We start from the raw sequence: 22,197 nt of genomic DNA, 5'->3' as shown, positions 1-22,197 counted from the left end.
TTGGCACTGCCTCTCCTACAGCATTCTCCAGTAGGCCCCACTCACATCTCCCACCTCTATTTTGCTCTGATCCCTAGCCCAGGCCATGGAACGCAGGCTGCTGAAGGCTGACCACACGGCCATCCACCCCCACCTGTTGGACATGAGGATCGGCCAGGGTCGACACCAACAGGGCTGCTTCCCCAGGCTGCAGGCTGATGTACTGGCACAGGGACATAACACCAACAAGTAAGTAACATACACCCATATATACACACTGACACACACACACAAGAATGACCTAAGCACACACACACACAAATCACCTGCATGCACACAAACACACAATGTACATTGAGTCTGATGCAGTTGCCCCTGTGTACAGGTGGTCAAGCCGTAACACTCGCAGGAGCGACATTAAGAGACCAGTGACCACTGAGACGACATCAGGACTGGGCAATGACCAGAGAGAGGTAAACACCTGCTTTACCTATGGCCCTGTCCAAAATCAACCACTTGCCCTTTCCCTTAACTGGTGTAAGCAATATGGTGATGCCTTCCCATTTCTTCGCATGACCATCATTCTGGATTCTTCGGGGGGGTTTTTAAGTGGAAAAAATTAAATGAGCCAGGTAGTCCCTCTCTGTTTTAGTCCGATCTACAAACCCAGGATGGGTAGGGGCTAGGAAAGGAGTTATTGGTTGTTTTCAGAATTAACATTTTTTGTGTGTCTGATTGGCTCGTACTCTCTGGGTTTATCCGTTAGAAGTATTCCCCGGGGAGGAGGAGCCTACACCAGTCCAAGCTTCTTGACCCCTCCCCCTCAGCTGTCACTCAAATCCAGCGGGGGTTCGTGGAGGGGCTCCTGAGTGAATGTCGCCTGAAGGTAAGGGGTCTCCGGACCCACCACAGCAGGGGCACAGCATCTTTCAGTTGGGCATCGACCCTAGACAATCACACAGCATATTAGAGGTAGATATACAGAGTGATTGTCCAAAATGGAACCCTATTCCCTATATTGTTCTCCACTTTTGGAGAAATGCAGTGTTAGTGTGCAGTGCATCTGTAGCTGAAAAATGTCAGTTTTGTGACCTCTGATTCTTGAAATGATAACATAAATCAAGACTACATTCAATGAGGGCCAAGTCCTCCTAACTTGAGTTGCGGGTGCTTAATTCTGACCCTTGCATGAATCATGTATTGACATGCGTCCCCATTCTCCACACTTCTCCTAAAGTGTGCCCTAGCACAGCCCCCGTCATGGACTTAAAATCCTTAAATCAAGTCCACACTTCGGTAGAAGGGTGTAGAATTGGGACGCAGCCTAAGAGTAAGAAGTCAGGATTTAGGCCAGATTTAGTGTTTGTTGTGTGTCTCTGTGTGGTGCAGACCAGGCGTATGTTGATGGAGAGGATGGGGAAGGAGAGTGTGGAGCTGGGTCAAGGCGAGGCCAGCATCACGGGCCTGCAGGAGAACACACTGATCCACAGCCTCTGTGACCTGCTGGAGAGGACCTGGGGCCACGGGCTGCTGCTCAAACAGGTTAGTAACAAACATACACAAACACACGTTCATACATACTGTAATCACACACTGCTGTTTTGCCGTGGTTGAGTGGGTGATTGAGTGTTTGTACCGTCTAGGGAAGGTCGGCTCTGTGGTCCCACCTGCTCCACTGCCAGGCCAATGGGGAGAAGATGGAGCCACCATCACCTGCCGAGTCTCCAGGTCAGAGCAGATACATACTAGCCTGTTTGTGCTGCCAATGACAATGATCATTGGAATTTAATATACAGCACAAACAGATCTGGGACCAGGCTAGACACATACTAGGAATGTAGTACAGTAATCTATCTATCTAATCATGCCTCAATCATTCTATGTTCTGGTCTGCTAGCGTCACCTGTCATTAACAAGATAATAGTTTGTCTGTTAGGTGTACTCTGTCAAGTCTGATCACATCTGCCAATCACTCTCTCTTCCTGGTTACAGTGTCCAATGGGCTGGAGAGTATGAGGCTAGAGGAGGGGCTTGCACCCCCGAAGGGCTCCTTTGTACAGGATATGAGGTAATAAAGTGCAACATAACCCAAATGGACAGTGCAACACAACCCAAAACACTGCTATCTTTGAAAACCATTGAATTTCTGATAGCGTTTTTTAAATTTTTGTTTTAGGTTTGTCCAGACTATGAGTGAGAGTCTCAGTGAGGTGGGTCGGGCACGGGCCTGGATCCATCTTTCCCTGGAGAAGAAAGTGCTCTCGCAACACCTCAAACTGCTGCTGGCCAACCAGAACCTAATCAGGTATACACACATATCACATATACCCTCTTCACACTACTGACCACCATCATTCCTGTTCCTACGACCTTCATGCTCCAATGACTACCGTCCTGAAGCTCTCACTTCTGTAATCATGAAGTGCTTTGAGTGTTATGGCACACCATCAACTCCGCCATCCCAGCACCCCTAGACCCACTCCAATTTACATACCGCCCCAACAGATCCATAGACGATGCAATCTCAATTGCCCTCCACACTGCCCTCAACCACCTAGATAAGAGGAATACCTATGTGAGAATGATGTTCAGTGACTAAAGCTCAGCATTCAACACCATTGTCGCCTTCAAGCTCGTCACCAAGCTTAGGACTCTGGGTCTGAACACCTACCTCTGCAAATGGATCCTGGATTTCCTGACGGGCCGACCCCAGGTGGTGAGGGTAGGCAGCATCACATCCACCACCCTTAACACAGGGGCCCCACAGGAGTGTGTGCTTAGTCCCCTCCTGTACTCCATGTTCACCCACGACTGCGTGGCCACGCACGACTCCAGCACCATCAAGTTCGCTGACGACACGACGGTGGCAGGCCTGATCACCGGCGACGAGGAGTCAGCATACAGGGAGGAGGTCAGTGACCTGGCAGTGTGGTGCCGGAGCAACAACCTGTCCCTCGACGTCAGCAAGACCAAGGAGCTGGTGTAGTCCACCAGCTCCTCCAGGAAACGGGGGGCGAGCACGCCCCCATCCATATCGACGGGGAGGCAGTGGAGCAGGTAGACAGCTTCAAGTTACTCGGTGTCCAAACCACTGGTCCAAACACACACACGCACGGTCGTGAAGAAGGCGCGACAGTATCTCCTCAGGAGGTTGAAAAAGTTTGGCATGGGCCCTCAAATCCTGGAAAGGTTCTACAGCTGTACCACTGAGAGCATATCGACTGGCTGCATCATTGCTTGGTATGGCAATAGCACCGCCTTCGACCGCATGGCGCTACAGAGGGTTGTGCGGAAAGCCTAGTACATCACTGGGGCTGAGCTACCTGCTATCCAGGACCTGTATATTAAGCGGTCTGAAAAAAAGGCCCGGAAAATCGTTTAAGACTTCAGCCACCTAAGCCATAGACTGTTTTCTCTGCTGCCGCACGGCAAGAGGTGCCAGTGCATCAAGTCTGGCACCAACAGGCTCTTGAACAGCTTCTATCCCCAAGCAGTACCACTGATAAATAGCTAGCAAAATAGCTACACAGACTGTCTGCGTTAACCTTGTATCTTTATTGACCCTTTATTTGTGCACTGTCTCTATGCACACTCACAGGGCCCTATACACACTCATTCCAACACACACACACAAACACTCACTCCATCAATTTCCCACTCACATACGCACATACATTTATACTGACATTTATACTGACTTATACTGATTTATACTGACACACCCGCACAGCCACTCACATACAAGCTGCTGCTACTGTTTATCATATATCCTGATGTCTAGTCACCTTACCCCATATACTCTACCTCTATCACTCCAGTATTCCTGCACATTGTAAATATTGTATTGGAACTGACTTAATAATTGTTTTCCTGTATATAGTATGCTTACTTACTTTATTGCGCATTTTTTATTCAATTGTTATTGATTAGTGCATTGTTGGGTTTTGAGTTTGCAAGAAAGGCATTTCACTGTACTTGTGCATGTGCCATTGAAACTTGAAACTTGAGCTGAGCAGAGCCAAGCCGAGCCGTCCCGAGCTGGCTTGGTTGCACACCCACGATAGTTGCTAGGACCGTGCTGGAAAGGACCATGTGAAAATGAAAATATTTGAGCCAGCACGTTTCGGGTCGTCACCATGAGGTGAAAAGGGCAATGACAGATGAATCTTCAGACGTATGCTTCGTTTTCTTCTCTCTGTGAGGTGTGTGTGTTCACTTGTCCCCTCCCTGCAGGCAGCTGTACAAGCCCCATGCGTTCCTACTGTGTGAGGAGGAGAGGGAGCAGTTCCTGTTCCACCTGCTGTCCCTCAACACTGTGGACTACCTCTGCTTCACACGCACATTCATCTCCATCAGTAAGTCTGGCCGATTCCACAGGGCTGTGTTCAATGAGAAGCGTTCCATTTAGTTTTCTGCTAAATGTGTTTATGTGTTGCGGGTCCTAATGAACACATCCCAGCTTCCAAGATACTGAAACCAGAAACGTTCCTGGAACATATCGGGGGGAGTTCTCATTGGGTTCCTTAACGTTTTCCTAATGTTATTAGAGCGTTGCAGTTATTAGAATGATATTGCAGAAACATTATCTTCATATCATAAGTCAACATCTACCTGCAGTTCTGAGAACAGTTCTTAGACAGTTCCTGAAACGTTTTAAGAGGGAACGTTTTTAGAACACTGGATAGTGGAACGTTACCACAAGCGCACTAGGGAACCGAACATTGTTAGCTGGTTTAAACTAGAGCAGGGATCATCAACTAAATTCAGCCACGGGCCGTTTTAAAAAAATAAATAAAATTGTCTTGAGTAAATGATCAGGGGTCTGGAACATAATTATAAATAATGTGTAGACTGCAAATTGACCGCAAGAAGCCCAAACAGACATAATGTTTGACTTAATCATTTCAGACCTTGTTTATATTTGTAGTCGATCCCGTGGCTCAATTATGCGTGAGAATATTACTACAGATTTCTTAAAATAAAATCACTTGGAGCTGATTTCCTGGGGTTTCGACAGTCTTATGTCCAACAATGATTATATATATTTTTTTTTATGTTCAATTTTGGGGGGGGGGGGGGCAAATAAAACCACCCGCGGGACAAATTCTGTGAGGTTGGGGAACCCTGAACTAGAGGTACCTGTAAGGCCAAGGTCCGTAAACATCTAACATTGCACTGAAATGTGAAATGTGTTCACTGCCTCGCTCTAGATAAGAGCATCTGCAAAATGACCACAATGTAAAAGTCCTTGTCTCTTGTGTCCCTTCAGGCATTCCATACCGTGTTGTCATAACGCCCATGAAGAAGCTGAGCATTGCCATGACAATATCCAACCCCTGGGTGTGTGTGTCTGGAGAGCTGGGTGACTCTGGGGTCAGGCAGATCCCCAAGAACACACAGGAGATCTTCTTCCAGGTGAGATGCTCCGTTCTTCTGGGCTGGGTGGCTGCTTCGGCAATTCTCCATCAAACACATGTGCAAACACATGCATGTACACACACACACACACACGCACACATCTACATGTACGCGCATTCTCACAAATCACTGTCTCACACACACAGTTCTCACTTTGGTCTCTCTGTCTCTGTGTCAGTGCCAGAACCTGGGCAGGCTGAGCACCCTGCAGTTGGGGCAGGAGAACTCTGGCCTACTGGCTAAGTGTCTGGTGGACTGTGTGATTGTGCACAACGAGATCACTGGACACACCTACAGGTAACGCACACATACTGTATGGACACTGTTTTGGCTGTGTGTCAAACCTGCATTGAGCTCCACATCTTTTTGACCAAGTTAGTCGGAAAAGTGTCGCTCTAATTTCTGCACTCACCTAGGTCATGTTCATTAGGGCGCGCAACGGAAAACGTTTGAAAACGTTCTACAACAGGAAAATGAGTGTTTTTATTATTAGACAAGTTTAGATCGTCCCTCCCTTTTTGTTTGGTGCGCAATGAATGTGACTCTCCTTCATAATTCTGAATTGCCCAATCCCAAATGACTTCTCGCTTGCCCTATTTCACATCTAACCTCTGACCCCATTATCTATCTACACCCACGCTCTCCTCCCAGGTTCCCGTGTGGCCGCTGGCTGGGGAAGGGTGTGGGTGACGGCAGCCTGGAGAGGGTGCTGATTGGTCAGCTGGTGTCTCCCAGAGGAGAGGAGGAGTCTGGGAGGTGGACGGGGACACCCCCGGAGCAGGGTTCGCCCCTTCAGAGTGGACACATGGGGGGTCTGGGGTCACTGGGGCGCAGCAACAGTAACAACAGTATGTATGGGGGACAGACACACACACAGTTTGCACCTGTAATTGTTAAAACGACAGTCAAAAACAGATATTTCACTTTTTATATAAACAGTCAACCATAATATTTTCTTTCTATTGTCATGAGTAAAATGTGCAAAACATTTTTTTTAAGTCACTCATTGCTATACCTTACTTTTAATGCTCTCCTTATCGTCTTTCATGCCATTGTCCATCTTCACGTCTCTTCCTCCTCTCAATCCCTCCATCTCTTCTCCATTATCCTCGCTCTCTCTCTCTCCTTCATTCAGGACTGTCTTCTGTCCAGGTGCAGGAGGAAATGAGGGAGGCCGTAAACAACCTCGTCAAGCACTTCCACAAAGCAGAGCAGGAGGTATGGGTGGGTGTGTGCAGGTGTGCAGGTGTGTAGGTGTGTGTGTGAGAGAGATTCCAAAAACAGAAAATAGAGAGAGCACAGCAGAGAGGTCTAATCTCTGATGAGAAGAGTGTGTGTGCTGGTCTGCGCAGGCCGGTGTCTGTGTGTGCTGGTCTGCGCAGGCCGGTGTGTGTGTGCGCTGGTCTGCGCTGGCCGGTGTGTGTGTGCGCTGGTCTGCGCAGGCCGGTGTGTGTGTGCTGGTCTGCGCAGGCCGGTGTGTGTGCACTAGGCTTGGGGAATTTAGAAGTACCTATAGTATGATTTTCAATACCGTACTCTGTGATGGAAATTCTACCTTTTAACTAATAATGAGGAGAGGCAAAGTCAATAATCAATCAAGGTATTACTTTTATTAAAAACGTATTACAATAAGGAGGCCGGTCGCACCACCCACGCAGGTGAAATGGAGTGAGAGCCTGCACACAAAGAGTACAGAAGCCTTATATAGTCAAGTTATCTCATGCAAGCATCTGCAAAACCACGTGACCCTATCTATGTGTGTGTGGGGAGTGACGACTGATTGAAATGGTTGCCTCGGTCTGTCGCAACTGAGTGAGGACAATAGGTGCGAAAGTGGCAGGAAGTCACTCCAGACATACTTCCTCTAACAGCAGCTCAACGGTTCCCCCAAGTTGGGAAAGCAAGCGCCTTTGACTGTCGGCCCAAATGATGTATGTCCTACCCCTAAACACGCACAAAACATGAACCTTTCGCCCAGAAACAGGCTCCAAACAGAACAACAGCTCTATCACTGGTGTGTAGAATATAACACTTTACTCTGTCTCCAGTTAAGCTGAGAGGAACCCGTTAGTTTCTGTCATTCTTGGCTGAGCGCCCAGACATCATGGGGTCCTTCTACACACACAACACAATTAGAACAGGCCTCTATTAATGCGCGCTCACACTTTTCTACCTTGTATGAGTTTGCTAAAGAAACAATCTCAAGCCCAATGCCTAGGCTTAAAGAAGGATATGTTCGTACACAAGCATTAAAAAATGCCCTCGCAACTCCCCTTCCCCCCCTCCAAATAAACGGCTCTGTACCAGTCTGAAACCCCCTGGATTAGTGGAGGCTGGTGGGAAGAGCTATAGGAGAAAGGGCTCATTGTAATGTCTGGAATGGAATCATCTTTTTGGCCTTCCTGTGACATCGGGTGCTGTAGGTGTCCTGGAGGGCAGGTAGTTTGCCTCCGGTGATGCGTTGTACAGACCGCACTACCCTCTGGAGAGCCTTGCGGTTGTGGGCGGAGCAGTTGCCGTACCAGGCGGTGATACAGCCCGACAGGACGCTCTCGTTTGTGCAGCTGTAAAAGTTTGTGAGTGTTTTAGGTGACAAGCCAAATTTCTTCAGCCTCCTGAAAAGGTGATAGCGCCTTCTTCACCACGTTGTCTGTGTGGGTGGACCATTTCAGTTTGTCTGTGATGTGTACGCTGAGGAACTTAACTTTCCACCTTCTCCACTACTGTCCCATTGATGTGGATGGGGGGATGCTCCCTCTGCTGTTTCCTGAAGTCAGATCATCTCCCTTGTTTTGTTGACGTTGAGTGAGAGGTAATTTTCCTGACACCACACTCCCAGGGCCCTCACCTCCTCCCTGTAAGCTGTCTCGTCGTTGTTGGTAATCAAGCCTACCACTGTAGTGTCGTCTTGAGGATCAGAGGGGTGGAGATGTTGTTTCCTACCCTCACCACCTGGGGGGCGGCACATCAGAAAGTCCAGTACCCAGTAGCATAGGGCAGGGTCGAGACCCAGGGTCTCAAGCTTAATGACGAGTTTGGAGGGTACTATGATGTTAAATGCTGAGCTGTAGTCAATGAACAGCATTCTGACATAGATATTCCTCTTGTCCAGATGGAATAGGGCAGTGTGATGGCGATTGCGTCGTCTGTGGATCTATTTGGGCGGTAAGCAAATTGGAGTAGGTCTAGGGTGACAGGTAGGGTGGAGGTGATATGATCCTTGACTAGTCTCTCAAAGCACTTCATAATGACAGAAGTGAGTGCTACGGGACGATAGTCATTTAGTTCAGTTACCTTAGCTTTCTTGGGAACAGGAACAATGGTGGCCATCTTGAAGCATGTGGGCACAGCAGACTGGGATAAGGATTGATTGAATATGTCCGTAAACACACCAGCCAGCTGGTCTGCGCATGCTCTGAGTACGCGGCTAGGGATTCCATCTGGACCGGCAGCCTTGCGAGGGTTAACACGTTTAAATGTTTTACTCACGTTGGCCACGGTGAAGGAGAGCCCACAGGCTTTGGTAGCGAGCCGTGTCAGTGGCACTGTATTGTCCTTAAAGCGAGCAAAGAAGTTGTTTAATTTGTCTGGGAGCAAGACGTTGATGTCTGCGACGGGGCTGGTTTTCTTTTTGTAGTCTGTGATTGACTGTAGACCCCGCCACATACGTCTCGTGTTTCAGCCGTTGAATTGCGACTCTACTTTGTCTCTATACTAACGCTTTGCTTGTTTGATTGCCTTACGGAGGGAATAGCTACACTGTTTGTATTCGGTCATGTTTCCAGTCGCCTTGCCATGATTTAAAGCGGTGGTTCGCGCTTTCAGTTTTGCTGACGAATGCTGCCATCAATCCATGGTTTCTGGTTAGAGAAGGTTTTAATAGTCACAGTGTGTACAACATCATTGATGCACTTGCTAATAAACTTGCTCACAGAGTCAGTGTATACGTCAATGTTGTTGTCTGAGGCTAACCGGAACATATCCCAGTCCACGTGATTGAAGCAGTCTTGAAGCGTGGAATCTGATTGGTCAGACCAGCGTTGGATAGACCTGAGCACGGGCGTTTCCTGTTTTAGTTTCTGTCTATAGGCTGGGAGCAACAAAATGGAGTCATGGTCAGATTTGCCGAAGGGAGGGTGGGGAGGGCTTTGTATGCATCGTGGACGTTAGAGTAGCAATGGTCCAGAATGCTACCGTGGACGTTAGAGTAGCAATGGTCCAGAATGCTACCAGCGTGTGTCACGCATTTGATATGCTGATAGAATTTAGGAAGCCTTGTTCTCAGATTAGCTTTGTTAAAATCCCCAGCTACAATAAATGCAGCCTCAGGATATTTGGTTTCTAGTTTACATAGAGTCCAGTAAAGTTCTTTCAGCAGGGCCCTCGAGGTGTCTGCTTGGTAGATAATTCGGTCGGCATTTGATTGTAAAGAATTCTAGGTCAGGTGAACAAAAGGACTTGAGTTCCTGTATGTTGTTATGATTACACCATGAGTCGTTAATCATAAGGCATACACCCCCGCCCTTCTTCTTACCAGAGAGATTTCTGTTTCTGTAGCGTTAAGATTTTCCTTCACTTGGAACTAAAGAACTAAGGGGCGTAGCCCGAACTATGAAAAATCGCCCCAGACCATTATTCCTCCTCCACCAAACTTTACAGTTGGCACTATGAATTGGGGCAGGTAGCGTTCTCCTGGCTTCCGCATACCCAGATTAATCTGTCGGACTGCCAGATGGTGAAGTGTGATTCATCCCTCCAGAGAACACGTTTCCACTGTTAGAGTCCAATGGCGGCGAGCTTTATACCACTCCAGCCGACGCTTGGCATTGCGCATGGTGTTCTTAGGCTTGTGTGGAGCTGCTCAGCCATGGAAACCCATTTCATGAAGATCCTGACGAACAGTTCTTGTGCTGACGTTCCTTCCAGAGACAGTTTGGAACTCTGTAGTGAGTGTTGCAACCGAGGACAGACAATTTTTACGCACTACAAAATGGTATATCATAACCTGCAGTTGAGGAACAATGGGAAAGTAGTTCTGCTTTGAAAGTTGATTCATTTGAATCTCCACTTTTGAGAAAATGGCCCTTGTATGTTCTGGTTCACCTACTGGAGAGCTCTCCTTTGTTGACACCTATTCAGCATCGTTCACACCCTCTGAAGCCTTAGCCCCACCCATCTCTTTAAGGATTCACATGTGCTAAACAGAGTGAGTAAGGTAGTGTAGTAAACAACCAAAGATTTCAAGACTGAAAATGGTGAAAGTAGTAGCCCACAATAACGAATAACTTCAGGTAAAAATACACTTTATCTAGTCCTTGGCCAATATCCTAATCTGACTTTGTACATTTGCATAGTAGCGATATCAAAAATAGAAAGTGTCCAGATAAAAAATATGTTATAATTATTAGATGACGCTTACCCAGACACACTTGTCTAAATTGATGGGTCATGTGAAAGAAATGCTATAACCCCTCCCCAGCCACATCTACCTAAGAAGATGGGTCACTTTTGTCTAGACATTTACACATGTTCATGAAATACAATAGATGACCGTAATCACCCCCAGACACACCTGGCTAACTTGATGGGTCATGTAATCATCTGGTGAAGTGGAGTCTTTTTGTTTAGACATGTAGCTAGCTAGCTAAAGAAGGAACCATAATCCCAACCCATACTACTAGCAATACAAACTGATTTTCATAGCTAGCCACCGTGCATGAAATGCTGTAGTATGACTCTGCAGGTACCTAAAGCTAACCAACTACGTTCAATGTTAAGTAGCTAGCTAACATTAGGATATAACTAGCAATGCAAATGGATTTTTGAGATACTAATAATATTATTACACAGATCATACATGTAACGCTAGCTAGCGAGCCAGCAAGCTAACGTTCCCTGGCTAGCTAACAGTACGCTTTAACTTGCAATGAAAATGACTTTGACAAAATTAGAAACGTATAATAACTGAAAATGTAGCTAGACTCTTACCCGTATACATGGATGATCGCTGTACGGCAGACTGGAACCCCTGTTACTAAGTAGGGCATTATGTGTCGTGTCCGTTTTGTTTGTACAGCTTGTTTGGCCCGCGTTGTGTCAAATCACTCCGGTTCACACTGATCGTGTGCAGAGAGTAGTCCATCGCAACTTTTTCCCACTGATCTTTGTCAATAGCGCCTGCTAAATTCAGGGCAGCAATGTTGTTGAGTGTAGTAGCAACACTTTCGTGGAGTGGTTGAAAAACTAGTTTTAATGACTCAAACCTAAGTGTATGTAAACTTCCGACTTCAACTCTATTTAGCCTAGATATAGTCTGTTGCCCACACTGCTGTTCATCCGGATGAACGAGTCGTGACTTGACCTGGGCCAATGGTCAACAACATTGGTGAGTGCCATTTGTAGATCACAAATCACTTGCACATTGATGGAGCGGAAGTTTTTCCAGTTCACATACACAAACTTGTTCTCACTGTTGCCCATATTGCAACACGAGGGCAGTCGATCGCCCCGATCACAATTTGGAAAACCTTCCATTGCTACAAATTGCAGTTTGTTTGCCTGTTCACTGGCTGTGTAGGGGAACCGTATGTACCTCGGACACAGACGAATGATGCCATCCAACACTTGGCATTACGCGGCTGAGGGAGGGCTGTGATATGCCCGATCTGTCACACTATTCCCTCTTAAAGGTCCCTTTTGGCTAGGAACCCAACAGTGGTCAAAACCTGTACATGGACAGGTATTGCCTGATTGCGGCGTGTAGGTCATGTAAGCATTTACCCAAATTCAGCACATCGGTCCAACAGAATGGCTCTGGGAAACCTGTATTGTCTCATAAGCCAGTCATCATCGTGGGCAAAAAAAATCTGCGCGTCTCAAGAGACGCTCGCGGAGAATAACCATGCCAAGATTGCCAACGCAGCCCTGGTCTTTGGATGAGGCTAGTCTAGAACAGACATGGGTATATTTATATAAACAGAGACAATTTGGAGTAATTGCTTGCACCAGTGCAGTGAAATGCATCAATGTTAAATGTTAATGAGTGAGAATTGATTAGCCTATAAGGAATTGCCATAGGCCCAAGTGACAAATTATATTTAACCTATAATGTAAAAATAGCTAAAATAATAAGTGACAATAAGAATAATACAAAGTAATTATGCATTTTATTTGAATAGCATTATTTTAACAACACAACGTGCAGGCTATATATAGGCTTAAGCCTAACAGGCTACTGTTCAGTGTGTATTTTTAGCTTCTTGGCTGTGCGTACGCATGGTCTAAAGTTTGCGGGGAGAAAAGCACATTCTCACGTCAAGTTCAGTTCTTATAAATTCCAACTTTTTTTGTGAAAACTGGCATACCCATGTTTTGGGGTATATGTTGTACGTAAGCAACGTTTATAAATGAGCCCCCAGGGCTCTAGCTCTGCATTTTGTTTGCTAACTTGCAAGATAAGTGGCTCGTTTGCAAGCTCAAGCTTCTTGGTTACAACAGAGACAATCAACCTCCTCCTGGATCAAGATCCCTGCTGCCTAAATTGTTCTGTGTGTTTTTTACGTTTGGAAAGAAATCCCTTGTGTCCACTGCCGGTAATACCGTGTACTCCGGTATGGTACAGGAACTGTATGAACATCTGGATACCGCCCAACCCTAGTGTGTTCGTGTTTCTTGTACACGATTCATGACCTTCACTCTGCAAGGCAGAATCTCTCACAGTTAAAAGGCAGACTGGCTTTTTTTTCTCTCTAGTCTATGGCCTGCTCTGACCTCCCCTTTTAAAAGCCTGCTCTGGAGCCGTATCCCCAGTGTCTCAGGGTAGAGAATTGGTCATAAGTCTGAGAGTAGACGTTTTACTCCTACTCTTATGGCTAAAAATAAAAGCTATTCATGAAGCCCTTTTAGTCGTAAGAGTCCTACCTAGTCGACAGATATTTAGGAGAGCTCGAGCTGTCCTAACCAATTATGTTACCAGCAGGTGTCTTGATGATTGGCAGAGAGTCAGTGGGTCCTGCACCATAGACAGGCAATACTGTATGATTCAGGGCAATAGGCCCATCATATTATTTAAAAAAAACATTTTTTTTTTAAAGTAGGCAAAGTGTTCGTGTCAGGTGAAAATTATAGGCCGTTAAATGTTTTACCGTTGCGACATTTGGTTCACTGTGGTTTTCTGTAGCGTGCTACAGAGTTCACAGCTGGCTATGTCTCCTCGCGATTGGTTATTCCCCATGATTTGCAACAACGTCACCACAATCTTTCCTTTACGTACCTCCAACTGTCCTGATTACGAGTTCAACTTTTATGGGTTGATTTTACTCCTGGATCAGATTTTCTCTGAGCAGCGTTTTAATATCATCCTAAAATCATCCTTTTCTGAGACGCTTAGTGGATACGGGCCCTGACCTCCCCTTTAAACACCAAGCCCTGTAGAGACTGTTGGTGGATCACGGTAGTATTGCTACTATGGGGCCTGTGGCTCACCTTAATAACATTTTAATTGGATGCCACTTAACCCCTGCCACCAGGACAACGCCTCTATCACAGCTTGAATAAATTACCCTTTCCTTGGCACAGCAGAAGCTGAGGAGCCTTGCAGATTTACACAGCCCCTCAGTGAATTGTAAATGAAAGAAAATTGGAAAGAAAGTGCCTTAAAATCCATTCAATTATAATGTATAAAAACACACCGCTTTGGGTGATTGTGTCACAGCAAGTGCTTTGGATTTGGTTGTTTTAATTATTGATATGCTGTTGGAACCTGAAGGGAAAGCTGAAGCGTGGTACTTTGAATGCCCTCTGGAAATGAAGCGTACTAAATACTATCGCCCTGTGTTGGGGTTTGTCACCATGGCAACCATAATTCAACTCCTCCACACCCAACAGCCCGGCAATTGTACAACACCATAGGCGAGACAATAGTGCCTCATTTGCAAGGACACTTTATGGGATGTGAAAATTAGCTACTCTCATACCATTGAACTCGTGCATCAAATGTCATCATTGTGGTGGACTCCTGGCGTACTAAACCTGCGTTCCAATTTCTGTGATGATATGCCCAAACATTTCTGAATGCAAGACCTCTCCTCTCCTCAGAGGGGGAACCTGACTGCTCTGCTGTGTGGAGAGGAGGGGCTGGTGCGCTCCCTGGAACAGTTCCTCCTACATGGCTTCAAGTCCTCCCGCTTATTCCAAAGGAGTGTGTTCATATGGGACTTTGTGGGTAAGTGGGTGTGGGTGTGTGTGTGCACGTGGACAGACTTTGTGGAGTGTAGTAATGTAAGTCCATATAACTTGTCTCAATCTAGTGGCTGATTAGTACACGTTCACTTTTACATTATTCATTGTTAGTGCAGCACAGCATGATTCATCCAGTACAGTAAACAGCCTCATCTTTGCCTTCAAACAGTTGTTTTTCTAGAACAGTACTTACACCTACTGAAATCATAGAACGACTTCTCAATTTGGCCGACTCCTTAGCTCAGATCCTTATTCCATAGTTATCCAAAGGTCATCCCTGCCATAGAAATAAAATTACTAGAATTGTAGTGTAGGAATAGTCATTATTTTTCTATGAACCCTGTCCTTCTAATGTGTTACCTGCTCCGCACCTCTCCCCCACAGAAAAGGTGGTGGTTTCCATGGAGACAGCGGATCAAATGGGTGACTTGCGGGGGTCAACGGAACTGTGTGACTCTCTGTGTCACTATGCCAACGCCATCAACGCCTCGCCGCGGAACATCGGCAAGGAGGGCAAGTTCCAGCTGCTGGTCTGCCTGGGAGTCAGGTGAGAGGTCAAAGTTGAAAGTTCAAACGGCAATGGAGATGGTAGGGGCCAGGAGGATGTAACGTCACATCACAAAACATTCAGATATACTGTCACGGTTTTCTTCCTGGGATGAAGGAGAGGACCAAAACGCAGCGCGGCTAGTGTTCAACATAATTTAATAAAGAATATGTGAACACTACAAACAACAAAACAATAAATGTGAAAACCGACAACAGTCCTATCTGGTGCAGAACATAAAGACAGAAGACAGGAAACAATCACCCACAAAATCCCAACACAAAACAAGCCTCCTATATATGATTCTCAATCAGGGACAACGATTGACAGCTGCCTCTGATTGAGAACCATATTAGGCTGGACACAGAAACAGACAAACTAGACACACAACATAGAATTCCCACCCAGCTCACATCCTGACCAACACTAAACAAGCAAAACACATAAGAACTCTGGTCAGGACGTTACATATACTGTCAATATATTTGGTATGTTAGGTTCTAATTTTCAGAGTTCGAACACTACGGACGCTATGAAAGCTTAACCAAGTTTATTCTTCCCAGAGGATCAATACAGCTGCATTAGACACACACCTTTTCACACAAGCACTGATATTTAACCCTTCCTCCTAGGCTGAGTGTCCACTTACACATCTGTACAAACATTGTCTTTACTGCTAGGCAGGACACTAAGTGATACGGGCCATAAACTTTTCTTTCTCCCTTAACGTGACCTGAGCTGATCTCGACCCCCCCCTTCATCACTAATCCATGGCTCTCTCCCCTTATCAATGCCTGCCACATGGGATCGCTTTCCCTGCACTCAGCACATTCCAAGCTTAATTGCAGACACCACATACCTTCCTCCTACAGATAACCATAAACTTCTGGTGTAGACCCTCTAAACCTAAGCACTCAATATTTCAAAAGGATACCTGATATAATGTAAACGTTATACATTACCCTCTCTCCCTCAGTGACATGAATAAGTATATTTCATATTCTCAGAACCCAACAAGTAGAACAGATATGACTGTCATGCAGAATAGGGAATCATTTCAGCTCTGATCATCATATTTCTATCTGCGTGTTCAGAACGCTGCATCCTTCAGAGTAAACCCCAGTTGAGACCCCACTTGTGCAGGTGTGACTTGGATAGATGCATTCGAACAGGGCCTTCTAATGAAAATTGGAACGTCACCCCTGCCCTCTGGTGGTTGTGTTAATTGTTTCAGTCAGAGTTACACACTTTCCCTCCCCCTGAAGCCCCTGAGCACTCCTCAGACAGCAGGACCGGGCCCGTATCCACACAAAGTAGAAGATTGGTCGTAAGTGCTGAGAATAAACATTTTACTCTTATGAGTAAAAATAAAAGCTATGCATGAAGCCTCTTTAATAATAAGAGTCACCCCTAGTCGATAGATATTTAGCACACCTCATGAGCTGTCCTAACCAGTTAAGAGTTACCAGCACGTGTCTTGATAATAGAGAAATGCAGCGAGTCAGTGGTTCCTGCAACACATGTAATTGCTTTGGAGTTGTTAAAAATAATGTTTTGATAATTCTATATGGTAGGCCATCATTGTAAATAAGAATTCGTTCTTAACCGACTTGCCTAGTGAAATAAAGGTTAAATGTATACGACATTTTTAAAATGTCATTTTAAATACATCAATAATCTAGATGTGTATGCAACCTTTGACAATGATTTCACATGCTATACCTAAATACTTATAACAAATAGGCTAATAAATCAACATTTTGATTATTTCATTACCTACATTGTTATTTCAAGTTATCCCTTTGGAGCGCAATATCACGTTGTATGAGTTGGCTCAGAGTTTGGCCGGGCAGTCTTAACATCATCTTATAGGATGATGTTAAGACTGCCCGGCCAAACTCAGAGCTCTGAGCTTGGAGTTTTCTTTAGTCTTAAAACAGGTTTTATCAGGATTCCTAGGACCTTTTCTGAGAGGCTTTGTGGATACGGGCCCTAGTCTCCAAGGCCCAGGGGCGGCACTATACATTTTTCACTGGGGGCAGGTAAGGAGTAGCTTGGTCCATGCATACGAGTGCTTGCAATATATGGTACATGCATGGATGTGCAAGGACTATTCTAGATGGGGCTTCAGCACAGTCTTGCCCCTTCCTGGAGCCACCAAGGCCTCACAGTCACCGACCTGACTCGTTTACATCACACGCTGTTATTTCGGCGAGGACTTTGGGCTGTAAGTGGTCTGAGGTGCTTTATTTTGACATAGTACTCTTCTGTAGATTGTATCTACATTTTCCTGAGACGGACCACCTAGCTAGTAACTGACCACTACTGGAAAAAGCATCAAATAAAACCCATATCGAATGAGCTCACTTAATTGATGTTGTTGAATTTGAAATAAAATGCCTAACTTGAATCTGAGGACCTAGTTAACAGCTCCAGGTACAAGTTGCCTCTATAGGCACCGATTTAGGATCAGCTTCCTCTCGCCAATTCCAATCCTTAACCGTTATAGCATAAATGCAAAACTTTGCTTAGATCAGTTGCCTTAGGGCAACTTCGTCCTAATCAGAGTAATCATGGGGTGTATTTAGAAAGATGAAACATTCAGAACATTGCAGATAGAAATGTAATGAATAGAGCTGACTTGATCCCTCTGTTTCACATGGTAGGCAATCAGATTTGTTTTACACAATGCATTTCTGTCTGAACGTTAGGTAGCATTGCGCCCTCCTGAACAGGCCTGTGGAGAAAGTTATGATTTGACCTTTGACCCTCTGTGTTGGCAGAGACCAGCTGCTGCCCCAGTGGCTCCCCTTGTTGGCCGAGTCCCACCTGACGGCACGTCTCTACGAGGAGTCGGCTTTGGTCCAGGACCGCGCGGCCGTCAACTCCCTCTCTCGCATCCTCCATACCCTCCACGAGTTCCCCATCACCCTGGAGACAGCCCTCATTAAGGGGGTTGACCTCTAACCCCACCGCCGCTGAGGACACTGGGATATGGAGTTTTACCCCTATTCACAGAATGCACAACGTACACAGGGTAGCAGGACCTCAACAGAGTCGAGTGACTGCGAGGGCTGGCACATTTACCGTATAACCGTGTAACTGACGGTTATGGACGAAGACTGTCATGAAAATAAAGTCACCTTCATAACCATTGAAATTATGATCATGTTTTTTTGGGGGGTGGAATGAACAGCTGACGGGACGGCTGGGCATTTGTGCTGTTGTGTCGGTTTCTGCTGTAACATGGACTCTACAACGGTGAAACTTTGTTGCTCCTTGGTGAAACAAGCAGGATGTTGTAGCAAACTAGTATTTGGTTGCCTAGGCAACGCCCCCCTCCCTGCAGCAGCAGTCAGGAGAAAGAAAATGTGCGTCTTTAAAGCGGCAATCTGCGGTTGAAACGATAAAAAAAGCACCCCTGCTTTGGTATAAAGCTAAGGGATGGGGCTGGAGAAATGTAACCACTCTCAAATTCATAAACAGAGCTATGGATGCAAAGACTGACCATCCATGATGTCAGAATTATAGTTTTAACCATGTTTTAGGGTAAAGTGTTTGTTTAGATTGACTTTGTTTACAATCATTGGAGTAAAAGAAGCTTATATTTTAGGTTCTGATGAGGTATAACATTTGAACTAAATGAGGCATTTGTAAGTTATATTCTTTAAGAATCAATGGGTACATATCACTCAATCACAAGTCCCAAAATGAATGTAGCAACTGCAGATTGCCCCTTAAAAAAAGATATATAAATATAATTTGTTTTGCTCTGCATATGGTTATATAACGATGACCGCGGTCATTTGGCTGACTAATTACCGTCATCCAAAATGACATGACCGTCACAGCCCTAATGACTGCCTCTCACTGTGTCCTCTCCTTCCTTTCTGCACCGATCTGAGAAGACTTGGCAGTTGTAAGCAGTGTGGCACAAAGCTCGTCATTGGACTGTCACCTCTTAAATCCTATCTGATCTAGTGTAGAGGAAGGAAAGGAGACAATGACAGGAAGTTACTTTAAGCCGAAGTCACACGAAGCAATCTGAACGCAATTTTTTTAATGCTTGCAACAAAGCTGCGTCTGGGTTGCTCAGTTTGTCTCAACCCACAAAAATGGCCAGCAACTTTGTTGCATTGCAATCGCAAGTGCTAGAAATCGATCCTATTTCACCAACTGACTGGATGCAATGTCCAACCAGTGAGCTACAAGACTTGTCATATCGTTCTGTTCGGGACTCAGATGTCACTTGCAACCAGGGTTGGGTAGGTTTCTTTCAAAATGTAATCCGTTAGTTACTAGTTACCTGTCCAAAATGTACGGGTAAAATAACTTTTGGATTACCCAAACTCCGTAATGTAATCAGATTACTTTCTCGCTGATCAAAGTTACATGTATTTTTTTTTCTTCCCGATTACATGTAATAAATTACTCCCCATGCAACCCTGCTACTTACGTCTACAACAGAAATTGCGTCACAGGCTTTAGACTATTGAGACACAGCCAGCAGGGCTGGTCAGAACTAGACAGCTGAACTCTCATGAAAAGAGGAAGTTATTTGTGGGTGGTGTCTGGGAGGGGAAGGAACCCAGAAACAAGCCACTGCCAAACGGCAGCTTCTGCAGGCCTATATTGCCACAGCACAGCAGGCCTACTGCCTTGTCCACTAAAGAAGTCAATGTCATACATACTGTACATACACACAGAAGAAAACATGTTTTTTCTTTCTTCTCCTCTTATGCTTATCTACACTGTGATCTGTCTCAAGGAGGAGTGAGGCGGAGTGATTCCCTTTTAGCCAACCAGCTTTGATGTCTCAGCTCACACCGTGAAGAACAAGGGAGGAGTAAAGAGTTGTGGTGGTAGTGATGGTCATGAACTTTGACCTGCCCACCAGGCTACTTTGAATCCTATTGCTGTTATGCTTTCCCTGGTAATATAAACCGGACAAATGCATGCATGGCCATATCAGGGGTGTATTCACTAGGAATCAAACGGGCCGAAACGAGGAGGGACGAACTTGTCCAATAAGAAACACTAATTTTCGCTACCGTTTTCAATGGTATGCACTAATGAGTACACCCCTGTTTTTCTCTCTCTGTGGTGTATTCTCTAGACACAGTTTTTCTGCCCGCCAATCATGTGTATTCTTATGGTATGGGCATTGTGAATGGATTAATTTAGGATAGTTACTCTGCTCAAAAGCTGGTGTACATGTTTGTCCTCCAAACCTTGGTAACACTTTGTAATATCTTTCATGAAAAAAAACATCAAATGCTTTATAAACTATAAATGTTATAAAATATTATGCTTATAAAGGCTTACAAATAACACTTAAGTTTATAAATGGTTAATCATGGCCTCCCGAGTGGCACAGTGCTGTGACCGGGAGACCCATGGGGCAGCGCACAATTGGCCCAGCATTGGCCGGGTTAGGGGAGGGTTTGGCCGGCAGGGATGTTCTTGTCCCATTGCACTCTAGCGACTCCTATGGCGGGCTGGGTGCAATGCACGCTGACACAGTCGCTTTCCGGCTGGCTTCCGAGTTAAGCAGGCATTGTATCAAGAAGCAGTGCTGTTCGGCTGGGTTATGTTTCGGAGGATGCACGGCTCTCCACCTTCGCCTCTCCCAAGTCTGTACGGGAGTTGCAGCGATGGGACAAGACTGTAACTACCAATTGGATACCACAACATTGGGGAGTCAAAGGGGTAAAAAAATATATAAAAATGTTTATGAATGCCTATTCATGAAAGTTGATTTAAAGTGTTACCAAAAACTCATGTAATTTTCTCTTGAAATTGTCTCTGTGCAACAGTTGCCTAGTCCTGTACATTGGAGGTTTTATTTTACCTACTGAAGCCATAAGCGGCACGACTCTTAATGTTCCCTGACTTATTGATCTGTGTTGTTCGATTCACTGTTTGCCTCCGGGGTCATTCTGGTTTTGCTGACAAATATAAGTTAGTGAAATATTGAAAATGGTCTTGTGTTAAATGAACATTTTGTTCACACAGCTTTTTTTTTTACTGTGAATGTTTGTTTATTTGAACGTCGCCTAGTAAGAAGTTGTCCTTCAGTCATCTAATGTTACAATATACAATGTTACTTACAATAGACCTGTGAAAACAATCTGTCAACAAGTAGAAAAGTGTTTTCTGCATTTTGTGATCGTAATATCATGTTGCTTATTTAATTGTTATTGCTAGGTCAAACACTGAGTACAGAAATAAGCTTCATATTATATTGATATTACATGTGCTTTTTTTGTTGACAAGGTCCCAAGATACTGTCTCGTGCGCTGTCCTGCAAGCACTATCCTTAGTCAAAGCCACAATGACCAAGTCTCTACTAATATTACCTGAAAATAGATATTAGGGTAAGCAATAATGTATTATTGTTACTTTGAATATTTATGAAACGTGTCGTTAAAGATTAAAGTCTAAGATAAACGATTTGCTTTATTTGTCAGGTGATATGATTCTCACGACTCTGTAAGAAATTAGCCCATTAAATGGCATTATCTGACTCCATAAGATAAATAGCCATATGCAAGGACGCTATAGATGAGTTACAGTAATAGGCAATTAAGAAATGTCTGAGAATGGAATTACATTGTAAAATAAATGGATTCACATACAAGGCATAAAGCTTAAGTTACAAAGCATTAACAAGCATTACAAGGCATTATTCTAAGCATGGTCAGAGAGCGAGAGAGAGAAAAATATAGCATGGCTTTTGCCCATAACTCATGGGAGAGGAAGAGGGAAAGAGAGTGTAGGTATCTCACCACAGCAAGTCAGGAACATAAGGAAAAGAACAATGAATCTAAAAACCCTTTTTTATAAGCATCTCAGTTGTTGACCAATAGTTTTACTGTAAAGTTAATCTCTAATTAGATATCAGACATACATGATGTAATCGCAAAATAACATTTGCTTCTCAGAGGTGTGACAATGGGGGTTGGGTTGAATTCCTGAAAAGACCAAACCTTTTGCATAGAGTGTAGATACAT

At 44.9% G+C, this 22,197-nt stretch overlaps 1 protein-coding gene across 2 annotated transcripts in view; it reads left to right on the top strand.

Moving 5' to 3' along the window:
• LOC139530280 (DENN domain-containing protein 5B-like) overlaps positions 1-21,637 on the top strand; it is a 49,104-nt gene extending 27,467 nt beyond the window's left edge. Inside the window, exons 7-21 of one of the 2 annotated variants that reach the window (XM_071326532.1) lie at positions 78-228; positions 365-452; positions 749-865; positions 1,369-1,521; positions 1,623-1,707; positions 1,972-2,047; positions 2,156-2,284; positions 4,213-4,334; positions 5,249-5,394; positions 5,576-5,694; positions 6,049-6,245; positions 6,533-6,615; positions 14,494-14,620; positions 15,022-15,184; positions 17,968-21,637. In XM_071326532.1, coding sequence (XP_071182633.1) covers positions 78-228; positions 365-452; positions 749-865; positions 1,369-1,521; positions 1,623-1,707; positions 1,972-2,047; positions 2,156-2,284; positions 4,213-4,334; positions 5,249-5,394; positions 5,576-5,694; positions 6,049-6,245; positions 6,533-6,615; positions 14,494-14,620; positions 15,022-15,184; positions 17,968-18,151 — 1,940 coding nt within the window. In that variant the 3' untranslated portion in view covers positions 18,152-21,637. Of the gene's footprint in view, positions 1-77; positions 229-364; positions 453-745; positions 866-1,368; positions 1,522-1,622; positions 1,708-1,971; positions 2,048-2,155; positions 2,285-4,212; positions 4,335-5,248; positions 5,395-5,575; positions 5,695-6,048; positions 6,246-6,532; positions 6,616-14,493; positions 14,621-15,021; positions 15,185-17,967 lie in introns of both variants that reach the window. The other variant, XM_071326531.1, reaches the window with a different exon arrangement.
• Positions 21,638-22,197: the final 560 nt, after the last annotated feature.

Source organism: Salvelinus alpinus, chromosome 9 (genome assembly GCF_045679555.1).
Source record: "Salvelinus alpinus chromosome 9, SLU_Salpinus.1, whole genome shotgun sequence".
Taxonomy (NCBI): Eukaryota; Metazoa; Chordata; class Actinopteri; order Salmoniformes; family Salmonidae; genus Salvelinus; species Salvelinus alpinus.
This window is presented reverse-complemented; position numbering and strand designations above follow the sequence as displayed.